The 22,354-nt window shown below is 41.9% G+C and overlaps 1 protein-coding gene across 5 annotated transcripts in view; it reads right to left on the reverse strand.

Annotated features, from left to right (window-relative positions):
* Positions 1 to 19,750, reverse strand: part of rangap1b (Ran GTPase activating protein 1b) — a 57,251-nt gene extending 37,501 nt beyond the window's left edge. For 2 of the 5 annotated variants that reach the window (XM_072588540.1, XM_072588536.1), the window contains exons 1-3: positions 19,596 to 19,750; positions 6,265 to 6,386; positions 4,200 to 4,327 (exon numbers count right to left, since the gene is read on the reverse strand). In XM_072588540.1, the coding sequence (XP_072444641.1) occupies positions 4,200 to 4,327; positions 6,265 to 6,376 (240 nt within the window). In that variant the 5' untranslated portion in view covers positions 6,377 to 6,386; positions 19,596 to 19,750. Of the gene's footprint in view, positions 1 to 4,199; positions 4,328 to 6,264; positions 6,387 to 8,012; positions 8,063 to 18,981; positions 19,108 to 19,595 lie in introns of all 5 variants that reach the window. The other 3 variants (XM_072588538.1, XM_072588537.1, XM_072588539.1) reach the window with 3 other exon arrangements.
* Between the last annotated feature and the right edge of the window lie 2,604 nt (positions 19,751 to 22,354).

Genomic DNA, 22,354 nt, shown 5'->3' on the forward strand with positions numbered 1-22,354 from the left:
TTAAATTGTTAAATCCTGGATGCAGTTTAAGAATGTTGTCCGCCCTCTCCCTCCCTACTTTGCACACTAACATTATCCCAGTTAATACTTAGGCAGTTAAAATCCCCTGTTAGTTTTGTTATTCCTAGACTTCTGAGATTTGGTCGCATATTTAATTCTCTATCTCACCCTGACTGTTTGGGGGCAGACAGTCTATACCCAAAGTGGTTTACCTCTTTTTTTTCTTTACTTCAACTATTTGGCCTCATTTCATAATCTTTCCAAGATATTATCCCTCTTCACTTTTGTAATTGATTTCTTGATCAACATCTGTTATTCCTCAGGCTCCTTGCATTAAAATATATTCCATTTAGTCTTATTTGACTCACTTCCTTCTTATCCAGCCTGTCTTATCCGACTTTCAGACTCGCTTTTTGTTTTAACTTGTTATTCAATCTGTTCCTCTCTCCTCTGAGATATTAGTTTGGATCCCAGGCCCCTGCCAATCTAGTTTAAATGCAAGCAATCAGCACAAGTTCCCAAAGGATATTTGTCCCATTTCTATTTAGATGTAACCTGTCCAACTTGGACAATTCCTATCTCACCCAAAAACTGCTCTAATCCCTCTGAAATCTAGAGTCCTCTACCTTGCATCATCCCTCCAGCCACATTCTTACGTTGAAATGATTATATTCGCAGTCACACTTTTCAATTTTCTGAAGTCCATTTGCAGGACTTTGTTTATCTTTCTTCCTAGGTCATTGGTCCCAACATGGTCCACAATCACTGATTGTTCATCCTCCCAATCCAGAGCATGTGGCTGCCATTCAACTGTATCCTTGATCCTGACACTGTAGATAGTACACCATCCTGGAGTCACAACTGTGACCAGCTATCTGTTCCCCATACTAATGAATACTAATCACAATCATTTGTTTCCTCTCTTACTAAGCAGCTCGACCACACACGGTGCTGACCCCTTCTTCTGTCTGATAATTACCCATTCGCCCTCTGCCTGCACTTCATAAGCTGCAGGAGACACATTTTGGACCACAAAATCATAGCTGAACATGCATATATCAATGTTCCCATCCCATCTATCAATTCTTGTCTTAGAGTGATAGAGATGTACAGCACAGAAACAGACCCTTCAATCCAACTCATCCATGCCAATCAGATATCCTAAACCTATACTTAGAACTTCTGAGGTTCAGGATACTGAACAAATTTCTCACCCTAGTCCAAAATGGCCAATGACTAACCTTATAACAATGACTCTCAAGTCTAAACACTTCAGGCAGGAAGAAATAACTTCCCAGTCGAGCCCCCTAAGAATCTGTTACCAAACCCTATCAGGTCCTCGTAGTTATTCAGATGCTAATCAGCTGCTGCACAGACTAAGATCACGTTAGATTTGAATGTGCTCATTATAAATGTAGGCATTGAAAAAAATGTTGATGCTGAGGAGCATAATGAAGTGGGGAAACAAGGAAAACAAAATTAGAATACCCTAAAGGGGGTTATAGCAGTATGCTAAAAATAAGTTTACTTAGGCTACGTCTAGTGAATGCATCTCTACCGGTCAAAGAAAGCAGCATTACTGTCCTGTAGCCAACCTGATTATTGAAATTAGATACAAAGAAAGAAATAAAGTGCATCAGATGCTGGAAATCAGGTCATAGAGTCATATAGCCATACAGCAAGAAAACAAACCCTTTGGTTCAAGTTGTCCACGCCGGCCAGATAACCTCACCTCAACTTGTTCCACTTGCCAGCATTTGATCCATATCCCTCTAAATCCTTCTATTCATATACCACCCAGATGCCTTTTAAATGCTGTAATTTACCAGCCCCCACCACTTCCTCTGGCACCTCATTCTATACATTCACCACCTTCTGCCCCTGAGGTCCCTTTTATATCTTTGCCCTCTCACCTTAAACTGATGCCCTCTAGTTTTGGGCTCTCCCCAGGGAAAAGACATTTTCTGTTTACCCTATCCAGCCTTTATTGGCTGCAACAATTCTATGATTTTTAAAATGTGAGAAATACTCAACAGGTCTGGAAGTTTCTATGGAGAAACAATATTAATACTTTAAATCTGATGACCCTCCTAGTTTACTATTTTTATTATTCAAATTAGATTTCAACTCACTAGTGACAGAGCACAACCTTGAAAATTGCAGCATACTTAGGGTGGTTTCAATTTGAAATGGAAAACAATTAAAGACAGTTTTAAAACAAGCATATAACTGGCAATCTCAGAGAAAGAACTCCAAATAATACAGGATTTGATCACATTGACAAGGGATCCCAAAAACGCTGAATAAGCAAGAGAGTTTACCAAACTAATGAAATGCCATTGACAATATACATTAATGACCTGGATAAGGTAAGTGAACATATTATTGCCAATTTTGCAGGTGAGAAAAATAGGTGGGGAGGTAAATGATTGCGGATGTCAGAGAATCTCAGATTCAGATAGGTTAAGTGAGTAAGCAAAAACTTGACAGCTGGAATATAATGGGAGAAAATGGGAGATTATGCACTTCAGCAAGAAGAATACAGGGTTGTCTAAATGGAGAAAGGCTGCAGAAACTATGGCATAGATGAAATTGGGAGCCCTCATGCATAAATCACAAAAAGCTATCTTACAAGTTCATCACGTAATAGGGAAGGCAAACGGACTGTTGGTTCTATTTGAAAGGGAGTAGAGTACAAGAATAGGGAAGTCTTGATGAAACCATACAAGGCATGAGTTATATCTATAATATTGTGAACAGTTTCAGTCCCTTCATCTAAAAGGGGAGATATATTGGCATTGCAGGCAGTCCGGAGAAGGTCCACTAAGTTAATTCTGGGTATAGAGGATTATTTCACAAGGATAAGAAGAGTAGGGCGAGCCTGTATTCTTTAGAGTTTAGCAGAATGAGAAAAGAGACAATACTGAAACAATATTTTCAGGGTGCTTGACGGAGTGGATGTGGAGAGGTTGTGGGGGAGTCTAGGATCAGAGGGCATAATCTTAGGGAAAGAGCTCACCATTTTCATAATCTGAAATTCTTTACCACAGAGAACTGTCATTAAATATATTTCAAATACAAAGTTCTGCACCTACGTCATTTGGTGATATGGGCTCAAAATGTTAACTCTCTCCGTAGATACTGCCTGACCCACTGAGCGCTTATTTCCAATATTGTATTTTTAATGTAGATTTTCAATATAGGTAGCACTTTGTTTAAAGCTTCACAACCACGCTTGAAGTATCGTCCTTACTCTTGTAGGTAAAAACGAACAACTTTCTTCATCTCATTAGCGGGGCCATTCTTGAATCAGTATCTTTTTTCTGGTATTAGTTCACGGAAAACAATGACACAAAGCGAGCCCCTATTCTCCACTGAATCATGGGCAGCTCCTTTGCATCTCTCCAAGATAGTTTAGCATATCATCCAAAAGGCATCTGTGAATGACATCTTCCTCATTCTTCTAATATCAGTATGGACCTATTGGGCCAAATAGCTGATTTCTGTGCTCTAAATATTACTATAGAAACAAATTAATATGAATTAAAACCAAGAACTGCAGATGCAGGAAATCTGAAACAAAAACATTGCTGGAGAACCTCAGCAGGAGTGGCACACCTGTGGAGAGAGTAGAGTCAATGTTTCAGATCCAGCAATACTTGTTCAGAACATCAATTCTGTTTTTGTAACATGAATTGTTCTTCAACACAGTTAATTCCAACAAACCAACTTTCTGTCATTGTTTAGTTTTTAACTTCTGCTGATCTGAATCTACAGGCCAAGCCATGCTAATCTGAGAATATTTACACTTGGCATGCAAAAGATAGAACACAACTTCCCGCCTCAGGCAACTGACTGTGGAGTTTGCACAGTCTCCCCGTGTCTGCGTGGGTTTCCTCCGGGTGCTCCAGTTTCCTCCCACAGTCCAAAAATGTGCAGGTCAGGTGAATTGGCCTGCTAAATTGCCCGTAGTGTTAGGTGCAGGGGTAAATGTAGGGCAATGGGTCTGGGTGGGTTGCGCTTTGGCGGGTCGGTGTGGACTTGTTGGGCCAAAGAGCCTGTTTCCATACTGTAAGTAATCTAATCTAAACTTGTTTCTATTTGTGCTAAAGGAGTTCAAGGGAAGCGATTATTATTCACTGGAGTAATTATTGTTGCTGATAAAATACACTAAAACCTCAAAGAAAGTAAATCCATACCTGCAGCTCCTTTTTATTTGACAGACTTTTGGCAATAGCTTTAGCAGCTTCCACACCAATTGTGTTTCCTTCTAGGCGTAATGCCTGCAGGTGTTCAAATTTCTCAATCTCTTCAATAATCTCAGCAGCTAGGCAAAAAGGAGAAAAAAGACATTAAGAAACTGATACTACCCACTTAATAGAAATGTCACCAATGTATTTTTCCTCTCTAGTCTACAGAATAATCCAGTATTCTTTAGTGTAATGACCCTATTACGCTTTTCATGAATGCTAAGCCTTCCATACTTGAAAATGTGCCCATTAATTTCACATGAAACTGAATAACTCTAAAATACCAGTTCTGTTATAATATCATGCTCTATATCAAAAATTTCAAACTGGTTTAACAGGAAGGCATGAACCTGGAGAACTAAGTAACTGTGAGACAACTCATGTCATGCTACATATTTGCCAGAAAGGTTTTGTATGACATTTTGCACAACATCGCTCAATACCCTTCAATTCTTTTGTTAGTCAAAATTCTATCCTTCTTTGCTTTAAAGTTATTCTTAATAACTGCCAAAAATAATTCCATAAACACAAATCTCACAAAAACACTTTGCTTGATCTCCGGCTTAAAAGGAGACCCTGTGTTTTTAGACTACACCCCCTGCATTTCTCCCACTAGGGAGCATAGTCTTTCAGCATTCACTGTCAAGATCCATTAGCATTTGACACTGAACAACAAAAGCATCTCTCAAGCTTTTAAAATCCTATAGATGCCGGCCTAAACTACCCAACCTTTCTTCATAAACTAACCCTTCTATCCCAGGAATCATTCAAATGAGTCTATTCTTCTCTGCTTCCAGCGCCACTATGCTCTTTCTTAAGCAAGACTTAACAGTACAGAGTACTCCGGATATGGTCACACCCAATGCCCTGCACAAATGTAGCAAAACTTCCCAACTTCTTTATTACATTCCCTTGCAATCGGTGCTAACATTCCATTCACCTTCTTAATCACCTGCTGTTTCTGCAAACTAACTTTGGTGATTCACATATTAGGACACCCTGATTCCATGACATCTGTGTTCTGCAATTTCTCAAATTAAATATTACACTATTTTTCTCTCCTTCTTACCATAGTGGACAAGTTCAAAACTTTTCTGGCTAATCTCTTCAACAACTTAAAATATTTGCATCCGGAAGAGTCACTTGATTGCATAATCAAGTCAAAAAAAATTAAACATCTTTATAATATATCCAAATCTTAAATCTGCATTCAAAGCCTTGTGCTGTTTTCCTTCTTCTGTAAATTCAAGATACCCTTAGATTTCAATTTTTTCCCAGTAACTTAATCCTGAAGTCTGTAGTAAATCTAAACTGCATTTTCTACAAGGCCAATAGATCTTTCCTCAGCTTTGGTGTCCAAGACTGCTCAAAGTTCCCTCGGTGAGGTCTAACGATAGTCATAAAGTGGGACTGGAAAAGCACAGTCTGTCAGGCAGCATTCGAGGAGCAGGAGAGTCAACGTTTCGAGCATCAGGAATGTGGGGAGAAAGTAGCTGGGAGCGTGATAGCTAGATTAAGATGGTGGGTAATGGTGATAGGGCGGAGCAGAGGGCAGAGCAGATAGGTGGGAAGGAAGATGGACAAGTAGGACAGTTCAAGAGGGCAGTACCAAGGTTGAAATACAACTATGTATCTACAACACGGCTCCCTTGTCTGTAATTATTCTGAAATCAACTTGTTCAGACATGAAAGGACACCCAAAAAAGAATGGATTTGAATCCAGGCCTTCTGGTTTACTGGACTCCAGCACTGCATCGCACAAGCACACCTCTTCCCTCCGCACCATTCTCCAGCTACCCATTTGTAGTCTATTATTCTAGGTATGAAGAATATTTTCTATACCTGTTGATATTTTAATTATTCATGGTTCTAGACCTCTGCTGTTTATTAATTTTCTTACGAACTTCCAGCAATTTCCTTCTTTCTTTCCGTTACTCAATATCCCGAAACACCTGATATATAGTAGACATGATCCTAATTCAGTGCAATCCACATAAGATTCTGATTCACATACCAGCTTCAGCTGTGTCAAGTTTTAGGACACGACCTTTGAAACTCAGCTCTCCCCCACCCACTTGAGTCTTTGCAAGGGCATCTGCCAGCTGAGAGATATCCTCAGAAGCCATCTCCTAACACCTGGTGAAAAACAGAAGACATTTTAAACAATCCATCACACAAGTTTCAAAGCAATAAAGTCATCACACGATAAACATACCAGTTGAACCAGTTTAAGTTGACAGGAGTATATCATCTGCAGGAAGTATTTTTCCAGCTACACTACATAAATGAAAAATTACTGTTGTGTTTGTGATGATCCCCAATAGAAAAATAATGGTCATTACCCATTGACATTTATTTAATAACTCCACGGAGATTTATCACATCGCAGCTGATAACCTTTAGAGACAACTCTTACCTCTGCAACTGTTCAGTCTCCCACGGAGAGACATTTTCTGCTCTGCCATACCCAAGATTGAAGTGCTCCATAATTAAGAAAAATCCACTTTGCTGGATGAATATCCCAATTCAACACTTTCACAAAGCCTGTACTTTGTTCAAATAAATTCAAAGTGTCAAGCCTACACTACCACCTCAAAACTGATTTATGCTGTTGACCAACAGGAAGTGCTCGTTTTCCCAACAGTCTAAGCATTACATTTTCCACAAGCCAAGTGAGGAGCTTCCAGGAAGTGTTTCACCAAGGAATGGTGGATTAAAATGACAAATACACTGTAACTCAAATTTAGGACGATCAGGCATGTCCTCAACTGCACACTTTCCAATTAACAGCTACGGGAATATATTGTTTTTAATTCCTTTACCTGCAGTCAAAACATCTCCAAATTCCCAGTGATCTACCCTAGCCACTGACCCTTCCTCATGTACATGTTGATGTTCAATTTCACCTCCCCAACATCTTCTCAATCTCTCCATTATTTGGCTACATCTTCGACATTTAGTCTCGACTAAGTGCAATTTATTCCAGTTGAAGATTAGGAAGACTGAAGTTGTTGGCATTAGCTCCCAACATAAACTCAGTTTCTTTTCTGGGCGAACTACTCAAAGTGAACCAGGTTGCTAACAACTGCAGCATCCTAATCAACCTGGGGCTACATTTTCAACTGCATATACTTTCCATCACATAACTGTACTTCTTGTGACACAATAATACAGGAGTTTAAAAAGATAGGCATCTTGTCTGGCCACCCATTGTGCACATTATTCACCGCATCTCCAAATAGAATGCTCATCCCATGTTTAAGTCCCTCAATAAACTTACTAGTCGCTAATCTCTTCCATACCTACAACTCATTTCGGAGCCTGCAGCCTTGTGAACTCTCTCTGCCCACTGCTATCCATTAATAGTTGTGCCTTTCACTACCTAAACTTTGTGTTCTAAAATTCCCTCTCCTTCCCACGCCTTCTTAAATACTTTCTGTAAAAGACAGACTTTGACTAGAGTAACCCTCATTATTTAGCTCTGCACTCACTTTCTTTAAGATTATGCCTTCATTAAATGCTGGAGATCATGTTTAGGTATTAAAAAGGTGCTACAAAGTTATGGCCAATACTTATTTGAAGAACACAAGTTAGTTCAATTATGGTTCACTGAAACACTTCAGTTCCAGAATTAAGACAAGGAAAGCTATGAGTAACAAAATGTTCTCCTTCTGCTTTCCTGTCTGCCTGTACAGCAAACTGACTGTACTTACAGCATTTTAGACATTTGTATTAATTTATGGAAATCAGCACATGCTTTACCTTCCAACAGTGCTTGCCTTGCTTCCTCTTCCACTAGTTTCATTCTATAACTGGCAAGAAATTAGGTTGAACAGAGTAAAGCAGTTCTTAATTTTCAACACAAACAATATTTTCTAAATAATCATTTGAGGAATATGGTTCCACAGGTTCTAGCAATTCTTTAGTATCTGAACCAAGTGATGATCTTTCTGGAACATACAATAAGCACTGTTTTCTCAACTAACCTTGTGGAATACCATGTCTAATCCCAATTTTATACCCAAATGACATCCACACAGTCTGTTTCCTGCAGAAATTAATAGGCAATAGGCACAAGTAAAATTTCTTTATCTTTCCCTAGCCAAATGGTTCAGAGAATAATTGTAACTCAATACCACCTCACCCACCATTGCCCCACATTGAATTGCGTTACTTATACAGAACCAATAGCAAATTGTGACTTACGATTGTATACTCCTGAAGAAGCAGCAGCGCTTTGAAAGCTAGTACTTCCAAATAAATGTCTTGGACTATAACCTGATGTTGTGTGATTTTTGACTTTGTACACCCCAGTCCAACACCAGCGTCTCCAAATCAGAGTTAGGAAAGGCATGATAATGAGGGTGAGAACACTCCATACAGTACATCAAGGATTACATGACTGTTCACTGCACTATATTTTTATCTGCAAGATGCCTATCATGTTGGGGAGGTACTTTAGAATTTGGAAACAAAAGAATGAAAGCATACATGGTATCAATAAGATTTAATCACACCATTTGCAGTTATCTTGTCACAATTCCATAAGTTGACCCAGTTTGATTTTCTTAAGAACAAACAGACATGCATCTTTTTGAATTGTCATTACTGCCAATGCAATTAGTTTTCAATTTACAGACAAAATAAGACTGCTTTAAGACTAGTATCTGCTGCGAAGAAATATTCGACAGGACATCAGAAGAATTCCAATCCCTCCTTGAGTAGTGCCATGAGACCTTCTAAGTCCTGCAGACTAAGCAGCGGTCCGTGGTTTAAAACCTCAGCTGAAAGTGAGCAAGTAAAACGACTAAACCCACCAAAATTGGAGTGAACTGAAAGGAAGGTGAACAGATTCTGAGATTTAGAAAGAAAATTCCACGCTGAAGAGCCACATGTTTAAACCAGGTATTGGATTTTTATTTGGATGAGCTGAAGTTGAGAGAAGATTGTGTACAGGAAATTGGTCAGAAGAACATTCAAAGGTTCAAGGTTGACAAAGACAAAGAGTTTAAGTATCACAATGACACAAATTTACAATAAAGTGCTTCACAGTCCACAAAGCAAGAGTGTGTGAACAGAAAAAAATATGTAAACCAAAAATTTTATTGCATAACATTCAACTGCTTCCATGAGTGCTACAGTGTCAAACCTATAATCACATATTTTAAACTATTTTTCTCGCGTTTTTTGTAAATTTATGAGCAATTTTTTTTACTTTACCAATATAAAAACACAAATTACAATACAACTACGAACTACTAACCTACTCTATAATAAAAACAAACCCTAACACTGTGCAAAGCAACACCAAAAAAAAAGAAAAGCAAAAAAAACAAAAAAAACCACAAAATACAAAACAGCTATGCTCAGCGCAAGGCTCCCAAACAAAGGAACAGGAGCATTGTATACATACCCGTATTAACTCGGGAGACCCCCTCCAGGGCCCAGGGCTTGACAAATCTAATCATCCTGGTTAAACAAATGCCCTAGTTAAGATAACTGATAAATCTGTATTCAAATAACTCAAATAGGGCTGCCATGTCTTATAAAAATTGTCTGTTGTGTGGTACACCATGTTTGTGAAAAAGTCCAACGGAATGTGCTCCATAATTAATTTCTGCCATCCCAGCAAGCCCGGCAGGTTCTCAGACACCCAATTCATCAGAATATTCTTCTGTGCACAGTATGCAAGAATATTAAATAGTTCCTTCCTATGCCTGTCTAAGGTTGGTAAATGCGGTAGACCCTAGAGGAAAGATATCGGGTCTACTTTGACTTCAGTCCTCAATACCCTCTCTGTCTTTCCCACCACTGCGCTCCAATAAATATGGAGCCTGTGGCATATCCAGAAGCAATGGGTAAGAGTACCTACACTTATTTTACATTTGGGGCACACTGAAGATGCCCCTTTTTTAAACTTCACCAGATGGTCTGCTGCCAGATGAGCCCTGGCCCTGTGCAGAACATTTAACTGCGTAGCACATGTCCTGTTACAGATTGAGATCTTTCGAATATTCTCCTATATGTTCTCCCATGTTTCAGAAGAGATCTCCACTTCCAGCTCTTGCTCCCAAACCTCACATAACTAGTTAATATCTTGCCAGGCCCTGCCACCCAGCAGGCAAAAGAGGGCACTAACTGAAAGGGTGCTTGTGGAGCGTAGCAACCACCTCTGTATTGGGCTTATAGGCTTAGTGAGAAGCGTAGTCTTCTTCTGGAAGAAATCCCTCACCTGAAATAAATGGAAAGGTCTCTGCTGGGCAACCCATATTTCGGCTCAGTTGCTCAAAAGACATCAAAAGACCCCTCCAATAAGTCTCCCAAACTAGAAACTCCTCTCGCTGCCCACAGTTTGAACCCTGAGTCCATCAGCCCTGGTCAGAACTCTGGTATGCCAACTATAGGTGTAAGTGGCAAAGTCTTGGATAAACAACCCTCACTCTGACGCATCGCCCTCCATGCCTTGACTGTACTAATGAGAATGGGGTCCCGACAGTGGTCCATAACTGTCCTCATCTTATCCATGAGCAATAGGTTAATAAGAGGGCACTTTGCTTGGGAGGCCTCAATATCCAGCCATATTGAGTTTGGATCAACACCTACCCAATCACAGACAAAGGACAGCAGGGAACTCAATTGATACCTCCTGATGTCTGGGAAATCAACTCCTCCCCCTCCTTGAGGCAACTGCAATTTGGTAAGTTTGATGAGGGGCCGCCCACGATGCCAAACAAAGGATGCAAACCACCCCATAAGCTTCTGCAGCGTTGACCTGGGAAACATTATGGGGAGCATACACGTAGGATAAAGCAAACGAGGAAGAACATTCATCTTAATGAGAGATATTTGGCCCAGCCATGAAATTGGAAAAGCCGCCCATCTCTGGAGATCTCGCCTAATATTGTCGAGCAAGTGAGCAAAGTTAGTCCGAAATAACAGATCAAACTTGGGGGTAACAAAAATGCCTAGGTACCAGAAACCTGCCTGTGACTATTTAAAAGGGAAATTAGAGCCACCTTCAACTTCTGGCATATCCTTAAGGTTCCCCAAAGGCATAGCCTCCAATTTTGCAAAGTTAATCTTATATCCTGAAATAGCCCCAAATGAATTGATACATTGTATCAAATAGGGTAAGAGATCATCGTGTTGGATAAAAACAGAAGGACATCATCCGCATACAGCATAATCTTGCGTGCCCTCGATCCCACTTCCGGAGCAGTTGTGTGCACCTTTTGACAAATGGCCTCTGCAAAGGCTCTATCACCAACGTAAACAACAATGGTGAGAGGGGCAGCCTTGCCGATTACCCCTACCAATCGTAAAATTCCCAGACTACACCCTGTTGGTGATGACCGTGGCCAGAGGGTGGCGATATAAAACCTCCATCCACCTAGCAAAGAACAGTTTGGGTTGGATGGAGTCTAAGACATAAAAAAGGTACAGCCATTCCACCCGGTCAAATGCTTTCTCTGCATCTAAGCAAATCACCAACCCCTGAATCGATCGTTGCTGACAAACTTGGACCACATTCAGCAACATTCTAATATTATTAGAGGACCTACGGCCCCTTATAAACCCTGACTGGTCCTCTTTAATAATATGGGGCAACACCCTTTCCAATCTCAGTGCCAGGATCTTGGACAGAATTCTGAAGTCTGAATTTGAGAGAGATATGGGCCTGTATGAGGCACAATCCTCAGGAACCTTCCCTTTCTTAAGAATTAAGGAAATATTAGCTTCTCTCAAATATGGTGGTAGGCGTTCATGCATATAGGAGTGATTGTACATCTCCAACATCGGCCCTGATAGAATCCCTATAAACTCCGTATAAAAAACTTACCCGGAAGACCATCAGGGCCAGGCGCTTTTCCACTCTGAAGTTGCCTAGCTGCCTCCTGTATTTCCTGAACTGTCATGGGGGCATTAAGGACAGAGGCCTGTTCCAAGGTTATCCCAGAGGTGTCCAGGTTCTTAAAAAAGGTCTCCATTTTAGCACTCTTGTCTTCGCAATCTTTAGACTGATACAATTCAGAGTAAAAGCTCAGAAAAGCCTCATTGATCTTTTTAAGCATCGTATGCAAGGACCCCAGCGCTGTAATTGCAGTAATGGATTGGGGAGCACGTTTTTTCCTGGTCAGGTATGCTAAATACTTCCCTGGCCTATCCTCATATTTGAACACCCTCTGCCTAGCAAAAGAAAGCTCTTTCTTTGCATTTTGCGTCAGTATTGATTCAAGGCAGCCCGAAGGGCCGTGACCCGCTGTAGCTTTGTCACCGAAGGTCACACAAATGTGCTGCCTCCGCGGCTTTCAACCGCTCTCAAGTAGACGCTGCTGTTCCTCCTTCTGTCATTTCCGGCTAGCCGAATAGGAAATAGCTAATCCACTAGCAAAGGCCTTAGCAGTCTCCCATAACATGGATGGACTACTAGCCGTGCCTGAGTTGATAGTCAAGAATTCCTGAAACTCCTTCAAAAAGTATTCCACAAATTTGGAATCCTTACGGAGAAAAGGGTCCAAATGCCAGCGCCGCAAACCTAGCCCTTCACTCTTGGCCTTAACCTCCAAATATACTGCCGCTTGATCAGAGATAGCTATATTCCCAATTTTAAAACCCATAATCGAATCCAGAAGGGCCTGGGAAGCCAGAAAGAGGTCAATCCTCATGTGACATTTATGTGGGTTTAGAAAAAAAAGGTGAAGTCCCTGCTGGGAGGATGAAGACACCTCCAAATATCCACCAGCCCCAACTCCTCGCATAAGTCAACCACCTGCTTGGTCAGTGAAGAAAAAGTTGGGGGCCCACAAAGCATCCTGTCCACTGTCGGATCCAAAAGACAATTAAAATCCCCCCCATACTAATGTGCCGTGTTCCAAAAGCACTAATCAAAAATTTGAGGGGATGCGCTGGAGAACAGTAGACGTTTAAATGCCATATTCCTCCCCATGTATCAGGGCCTTAAGTAGCACAAACCGTCCCTGCTCATCTTTCACCTGCTCTAATAACGTGAACGGAAATTTTTTCTGAATAAGTACCACCACTCCCCTACTTTTAGTAGTAAAAGATGAAAAGAATACCTGGTCATAACCCCCCTGTTGTAATTTCCTGCAACAAAGCGATATCAACCCTTTCCCTCTTAAGACTAGAAAGCACTTTTTTTCTTTTAATAGGCGAATGACTTCCCTTAATGTTCCAGGTGCATCACTTAATAAGACACTTAGCCATATCCCTTTTCAGACACCCTTGAACCCTTCAGAGGGAGAACCCTGCTTACAAAGCTCCAAACATAAATAAAGACTCATAGAAAGGAAAAACTATATATACAAAAACTACTCTATCATAACTATAAACAACTATTACTACCAAACAACTACAAAGAATACCAACTATAGAACCTCGAATGGAAGACTCTTCCCTGCGCCCAAAGGGGGCACTCACCTTACTCATCCCCTCCTTCAAACCTGGACTATGTCCCAGCCTTAGGCCAGAAAAAAAACAAGGAGATGATCCTTAAATCAAAAGACAAAGTCAGGATGAGCACTCCACCCATCCCTAACTTCATGTCACCCCTACTTGTGACTAAAAGAGAAGCAGAACAAACAAAGGGACAGAGACAAAGAACATCCACAAAATTTCCCATCAGAAAATATAGTTACAAAAAAAAAGGAACAACTTATTCCAAAGTCTTTTCCCCCCTTTCCAAAAAGGAAATTATTTGGGAGAAAGAAAGGAATTTAAAAAAAAAGGAAAGGAAAAACATGGGGAAAAATAGAAAAGAGAACAAACATCAACCATATTCTTCAGGCCAATCCGTCTATTTTAAAGTGTCCACAAAGGTTTTAGCCTTATCCGCTGAGTCAAATGTATAAACTGAGTCCTCGTGGCTGAAACGAACTGCAGGGTATCTCGTGGAGTACTGGATGCCGAGGTTCCTCAGCCTCCTTTTTTTAAACTTCATCGAAGGACTTCCGCTTTCAGATTACAGCTGCTGAAAAATCCTGGAAAAACATGATTTTTGACCCCTTGTACAGCAGCACCAGAGGACCTTTTCCCAGGGATCTGGAAGCTATGACTTTTTGCCTGTCCTTCTATGAGTGGAAGTGTACTAGGACCAGGTGGGGGTGCTGCACCGGCCCTGACCTGTGCACTGTAACCTGATACGCCCTTTCAATCTGAAGCCTGCTGGACTCGATATGAAGGCCCAAAACTTCGGCAGCCAGTTTTCAAAGAAACTGACACCTCCAACACCTGGATTCGACTGGATGAGGACTGCACCACAGCTTCTGAGGCCTTAGCTCAACCCTCCACCTCTTCCAGCCTCTCCCAGAGGCCCTGGATCTCCTGCTCGTGCTTCTGCAGCACGGATGCAAAAGGTTGGACCTGGACACTAATCTCCCTATGGATTTCCTCAATTGCAGTCGCAACTTTCAAGGTAAGTCTCTCCATTGCCGCAGCCAAGTCTGTCAGGTCCCCTGGGGGTTCAGGAGAGGCTGCTGTTGCTGCAGTCTCTGGTGTTGTAGGTGCTGCAGGGTAGTGTCCTCCCTGCTGCTGTTTGCTTGCTCCTTTTCCCTTTGGCATCCTTCCCACTCCCAAATATTAACAAATATGTGTTCTGTAAGGCTTTAAACTAATATTTCCACCCATAAGTTGGCCAGGCATGGCAAAAAAATACCAGTATGCCTTTACTGTTAGGCAGAGCTGTCCACAGCAGTTCTACAGAATCGCCACCATCTTGCAGAGTCCATTTTTCTCTTTTTAACAGGTAAAAGTAACTCAAAATGGAAAATTGCAGCCAAACAGGAAGCCATTTAACTTTACCTGCTCCATCATTTAATGAGATGATTGGTCTGCAATGCAAATCCAGACACATTCCTTTGTCCCATGACACTGAAGACCTTGCTAAACAAAGGCCTATGAATGATTTAAGTTAAAATCATAGAATCATAGAGAAGTACAGCATGGAAAGGTCCAAAACATCCATTCCGACCAGATATCCCAACCCAATTTAGTCCTACCTGCCAGCACTTGGCCCACATCCCTCCAAACCCTTCCTATTCATATACCCATCCAAATGCCTTTTAAATGTAGCAATTGTACCAGCCTCCACCACTTCCTCTGGCAGCTCATTCCATACACGTACCACCCTCTGTGAAAAAGTTGCCCCTTAGGTCTCTTTTATATCTTTTCCCTCTCACTCTAAACCTATGCCCTATAGTTCTGGACTCCCAACCCTAGGGAAAAGATTTTGTCTATTTATCCTATCCATGCCCCTCATAATTTTGTAAACTTCTAAATGATCACCTCTCAGCCTCGGATGCTCCAGGAAGGCATTCGACAAGGTTCCCCATGGGAGACTGGTGAGCAAGGTTAGATCTCATGGAATACAGTAAGAACCAGCCATTTGGATACAGAACTGGCTCAAAGGTAGAAGACAGAGGATGGTGGTGGAGGGTTGTTTTTTAGACTGGAGGCCTGTGACCAGTGCTGTTCCACAAGGATCAGTGCTGGTTACTGAAGTCCATATAGATCACATCTACCACTCTGCCCTCATCAATACTCTTTCTTACTCCTTCAAAAAACTTGATTAAGTTTGTGAGACATGATTTCCCACGCACAAAGTCATGTTGACTATTCCTAATAAGTCCTTGCCTTTCCAAATACATGTACATCCTGTCCCTCAGGATTCCCTCCAACAACTTGCCCACCACAGACATCAGGCTCACTGGGTTATAATTCCCTGGCTTGTCTTTACCGCCCTTCTTAAATGGTGGCACCACAGTAGCCAACCTCCAGTCTCCAGCACCTCATCTGTGACTATCAATGATACACATATCTCTGCAAGAGGCCTAGTAATCACTTGCCTAGTTTCCCCACAGAGTTCTAGGGTTCACCTGATCAGGTCCTAGAGATTTATCCACCTTTATATGTTCCAAGACATCCAGCACTTCCTCCTCTGTAATATGAACATTTCGCAAGATGTCACCATCTATCTTCCTTATTTCTATATCTTCCATATCCTTTTCCACATTAAATACTTATCCAAAACTCATTTAGTATCTCCCCATTTTCTGCGGCTCCATACAAAGGCTGCCTTGCTGATCTTGGAGGGGCCTTATACTTTCCCCAGTTACCCTTTTGTTCTTAATGGATTTATAAAAACCCTTTGGATTCTCCTTAATTCTATTTGTCAAAGCTATTTCATGTCCCCTTTTTGCCCTCCTGATTTCCCTCTAAAGTATACTCCTACTTCCTTTATAATCTTCTAAGGATTCACTCAATCTATCCTGTCTATACTTGATATATGCTTCCTTCGTTTTCTTAACCAAACCTTCAATTTCTTTAGTCATCCAGCATTCCTATACCTACCATCCTTTCCTTTCACCCTAACAGGAATATACTCTCTCTGGATTCTCACTATCTTATTTCTGAAGGTTTCCCATTTTCCAGCTTAATAGATCTTGATCATCAACTGCCACCTGCAGGAGTTCTAAATTCCTAACACCTTTTGCTTTGACATTTCCTAATTTCACTCCTGTAGGGTCTGCTCTAATTTTCAGATTATGCCTCCCAGACCAGCAGAAATAGTTTCTCTGCATTTCCCCCACTACCTTAAACTTCGATCAAATCCTCTTAATGTTCAAAACTTCAGGAAATATAGCCTTAGTTTGACCCTTGAAGTTCACAGACTATTGTATTAAAACACTTTGTACAGACCAATAGTCTTTTTCAAAGACCAATATCATCATCTTAAAGTGTGGTGCCCATGGTATTCCAGGTGAACACGACTTTTATATACTGAAGTCACTGTCACTGGTCCATGCGACAAATTCGACCTCGCCAACTCCATGTCTCTTCCAAATAACCAAGGCTATTGGCAATTTTTGTCATGCTATTTGAGCTCTCAATGAGTTTTCAAACATATATCTGAGCTGATGCCAAGACCACACATTGTCATCTCCACAACATCTCCCAGCTCTGCCCCTGCCTCAGCTCTTCTGAAGCTTTCATCCATGTGTTCATTTACTCCATATTTCTGGTCACTTTCTCACATTCTATTCTGCACAAACCAGAGGTTGATCTGTAGTCATACTGCGTTTTGTTCACCTACCATCTAGTTCCCTCCCAAATCTCTAATCTTTAGCCTTATAACCCTCCACGATGTGCGCTATCTTCTAACGTTGGACTCAAGCATCCACAATTTGGTTTTAATACTTCTTCTTAGGTTCGTTGGGATCTTCCACTTCAGTTTCCTTAACTTTTTTCTTCAGTGTCAATCCAATACTGGATCCACAAACCCTGCCATAGGGTGGGCCAGCTGACGTTTGCTGAAGGAAATGGCATTTGATTTTTTGCATATTTCTCCACTATTTGTGATTAGCTTCCATCTAGGCCTGTCACAGATGGAATGGATGGCACATGCGCGGCTTCCCACTTTGGACAGTCTTAGGGAATACGTTTCCATGAGTGGGTCAGGACATCATATTTCAGAAAGACTTTCAGGAAGTCTTCAAAGCACTTGTGTCAAAACTCAGAGTAGAGGGTTTGTTCTGAAAGTGGTGTCAGGCACATAGACGGTGAGTTCCACCCAATGCAGCCGACTCACTATAATCAGTGTTTCGAAGTTTGCTTGAGCACATTGATATTGGAGCAGCTACCCAGCCAGTGGATTTGCAGATAAATCACTGGTGATATCTCTCAAAGCGTTTGCTGTACACTGTCTACATCTCAGACAAACATGAAAGCTGGTAACAACTGCCTGGTGAACCAAGAGCCTGGCATCAGGTTTGAGGTCTTTATGATCAAAAAGTATATTCCTCAGTCACAGGCTATGTTGGAGTTGATGCATTAATATAACATTAATCACAGTGTTGTCCTTACCTCCTGCTACCTAGATGACAGCTCTATAATTTTCCTCTTAACCACTGTGCCTTACTACCTCACTCTACACCTTTAAAATACTCCTTAAAACTTTATTTATTTGACCAAATTTTTGGTCATCTGGCCAATTATCTCTCATGGCTCTCATACAAAGTCTATATAAAGTTTCTTTGAATACCATATTATGATAAAAGATACAACAGACAAGTTTGTTATTGTTCTAAGCCCTTTACCTCTAAAGAAATCTTTTTGGGTTAATTGTTGTACTTGTTCCCTTGGGAGGCAATAGCCTAGTGATATTATTGCTGAGCTTTTAATTGAGAGGCACAGATAATGTCCTGAGAACCAAGGTTCAAATCCCACTGAACACCCAGCACACGAGTGTGGTGGAGTTGATTGGTTTAAGATTTTAAAAACATATCTGTTCCCTCAAAGTCAAAAACGTGGTGCTGGGAAAGCACAACAAATCAGGCAGCATCTGGGCAGGAGAGTCAACGTTTCAGGCATAAGCCCCTCATCAGGAATGTTCCCTCAAGTCTCTTTGGACTTCTGCTAATTTTTCAACCATTCTACCACTATCCATAGTGAAAGGCTCACATGCCTACGCTGAACTTAATCTGTCATGCTTTTAAGCCATTCAGCATTTTACATTTCCATCTACACTGCTTACAGTGCTGCCTTATCTTTGTGAACCCATCAGTAATTCAAAGAGTTTGCATGGAATGTTCAGAATGCTATCCTTTTAAATCTACTGTAAACATCAAATAGATTCCACCCTGTCAAGCTGCCCCCACCCCCATCGCAGAATACTCTAGCTTTTAACGAGCGCATCTCTCAATTCTTCTAAACTAACCTTCCTGGCATGGGCTTGTGGTGCTCATTGGAAATTGTAACGAAACAAAAGTCCTCCATTGAAGTCACTTTGCGACATGATTGCGTGGTGCGATATGGCTTCTAATGTTCCAGTAGTCTGCACCAGCTACCAGGGAGCACAATAACGTGTGTTAACATCCAACTTAGCCTGACTCACAGTGAAGATTAAATGCCGGTGAGAGAAGGGCACATACACACGTCACCCCCACTGTGACTCCAACCTTCACGACATGTCGCCCACACAACAATCGGAAAACGGGGTGGGAAATGTTTTATATACATTTTTAAAAATAAATTACAACCCGATTTATTTTGATAAAATCATCAAAAAAAGAAATACACTTGCTTGACAACCCTCCAAAATTAGGGATCAAAATGTTTCCCCATCAGATGGAATTATTACTGACGAAATAAAATTACTTGACAATTATCACTACCGAAACACGTTGCTCCGGTTATTGTCAGTTATCTGATTAACAGACATTCTTGGTGTTAAACGACAGCATTAATTAACTGGCAGACATTACTTCGCCTACATTTCCGTTCAATTGAAGAACATGAAAAAATTAAACCTAAAACAGAATTTAAAATTACCAGAAAAAGATTGGGTTCGAGTCGGCCGGCTCCGCACGCCAATTTTTTTTTGAGCTAATGGCGGTCAAATGTTTTTCAAACCAGCCTCTAGCAAGTTCCGCCGTTGTCTTCTTGGGCATGTGCCAGCAGCCGAACATGAGGGGAGTTGTAGTTCTCAACCGCGAGGAACTCCAGCATTTGTTCTGGGTTTTTTTTCACCTATGAACTACAATTCCCTGCAGACATTGCGCGAATATGCTACCCGCCCTTTTCATTGCGTACTAAAGAGAGGCAACGGCCATGAGGCGAGAGGGGCCTCTTTGGCAGATTGTTCCATAGCAACCTCTACAGGCCCAGACACATACAATAAGCATCGTGTAGTTTGGCGCTTGATGGTTGGATTGTCTGTCCCTTGAACCTGAACTAGTTGAATTGTCGCAGCTGGTTCCTGTTCTGTTTGCATCTTTTCGTCCGCGAGAGATGCTGGTGATGCAACCTTGGTGAGGCCAAGTGAGATAATTTGCTGCACTTCTGATTGCTGAACAAGCTAATTCTGGAAATTCGAAGCCTGCTACAAGAGCAAAAAAAATCAAGTTGCACCTTGCCAGTGGTTCACGATCATCTTGGCATTTGCTTTAAAGCTTCTAAAGCCACATGGCATTGCCGTGGCAAATTCCTTATCACATTTGATATCACCAGCATTAAAGGTCTCATAGCGTCATACAGTAGACAAGTAGGAGGCTGGCAGAACGAACAAACCAGACAGCATCAGGAGGTGGTGAAGTTGACATTTCAAAACCTGAAGAAGGATTACACCCGAAACGATGACTTCTTGATTATGAATGGCTTGCAGTGTTTTCCCAACCTTTTAGGTTACTTACAGTGTGGAAACAGGCCCTTGGGCCCAACAAGTCCACACCGACCCACCAAAGCGCAACCCACCCAGACCCATTCCCCTACATTTATCCCTTCACCTAACACTACGGGCAATTTAGTATGGCCAATTCAGCTAACCTGCACTTTTTTGGACTGTGGGAGGAAATCAGAGCACCCGGAGGAAACCCACACAGATACAGGGAGAATGTACGAACTCCACACAGTCAGTCGCCTGAGGCGGGAATTGAACCCAGGTCTCTGGCACTGTGAGGCAGTAGTGCTAACCACTGTGCCGACTGTGTGGAGTTTGCACATTCTCCCCTTGTCTGCATGGGTTTCATCCGGGTGCTCCAGTTTCCTCCCACAGTCCAAAAATGTGCAGGTTAGGTGAATTGGCCATGTTAAATTGCCCATAATATTAGGAGCAGGGGTAAATGTAGGGGAATGGGACTGGGTGGGTTGCGCTTCGGCTGGTCGGTGTGGACTTGAAGGGCCGAAGGGTCTGTTTCTACACCAAGTAATCTAATCTAAACCTCCTGCTTCTCTACCTTCAATCCAGCATCTGCAATTTTTTTTGTCTCATAGAGTCATACATCACAGGAACAAACCCTTTGGTCTGACTCATCCGTGTTGACCAAGTTTCCCAAACTAAACTGGTCCCATTTGCCTGCGCTTAGCCCATTTTCCTCTAAACCTTTCTCTTGAGGGCTTTTTAAAAAAAAATCTTTGAATCGGAACTTTGGAAATTCTGTAACCTCCCTCTAGGATGGATGTACCAAACAACCCCACCGCTTGTGGCCAACCACTTCAACTCTCCCTCCCACTCTGCCAAGTACATGCAAATCCTGGCCCTCCTCCACTGCCAAGTCCAAGTCACCCAACAGCTGGAGGAAAAACTCTGTCTTGGGACCCACCCCACCAACCACACGACATCAATGTCAATTTCACCAATTTGTTCATCTCCCCTCCCCCCACTTCATCCCAGCTCCAATCTTCCAACTCGACACCACCCTCTTGAACTGTCCTACCTGTCCATCTTAACACCTATCTGCTCCACCCTCCCCTCCAACATTTCACCATCACCTCCAACTTCCATCTTCCCAGCTACTTTCCCCTTGCTCCACCCCCACCCTCCTATTTATCTCTCAGTTCCCTTTCTCCCCTGCTCACATTCCTGACGAAGGGCTTTTGCCCGAAATATTGATTCTCTTGCTACTTGGATAATGCCTGACCTGCTGTGATTTTCCAGCACCATGCTTTTTGACACTGGTCTCTTGATGTGGGTTACCTCCCAAAATAGCTTATCTATAAAGATGTAGCCATCCTCCATCCCATGCACATGCAATAAAAACAGAGAGTCAGAAAGATGTACAGCATGGAAACAGACCCTTTGGTCCAACTCATCCATGCTGACCAGATATCCCAACCCAATCTAGTCTCACCTGCCAGTACCTAGCCCGTATCCCTCCAAACGCTTCCTATTCATATACCCATCCAGATGCCTTTTAAATGTTGCAATTGTACCAGCCTCCACCACTTCCTCTGGCAGCTCAATCCACACATGCACACATGTGTGAAAACATTGTCCCTTTTGTCTCTTTTATATCTTGCCCCTCTCACCCTAAACCTATGCCCTTTAGTTCTGGACTCCCCCACCTCAGGGAAAAGACATTGCCTATTTACCTTATCCATGCCCCTCATGGTTTTGTAAACCTCTATAAGGTAACCCCTCAGCCTCCGACACTCCAGGGAAAACAGCCCTAGCCTATTCAACCTCATCCTCTAACTCACGGCTGGCACAGTGGCTCAATGGTTAGCACTGCTGCCTCATGGTCACAGGTTCGATTCCAGCCTTGGGCAACTATCTGTGTGGAGTTTGCACATTGTCCCCATGCCTACGTGGG

Source organism: Chiloscyllium punctatum, chromosome 18, assembly GCF_047496795.1.
Source record: "Chiloscyllium punctatum isolate Juve2018m chromosome 18, sChiPun1.3, whole genome shotgun sequence".
NCBI lineage: Eukaryota > Metazoa > Chordata > Chondrichthyes > Orectolobiformes > Hemiscylliidae > Chiloscyllium > Chiloscyllium punctatum.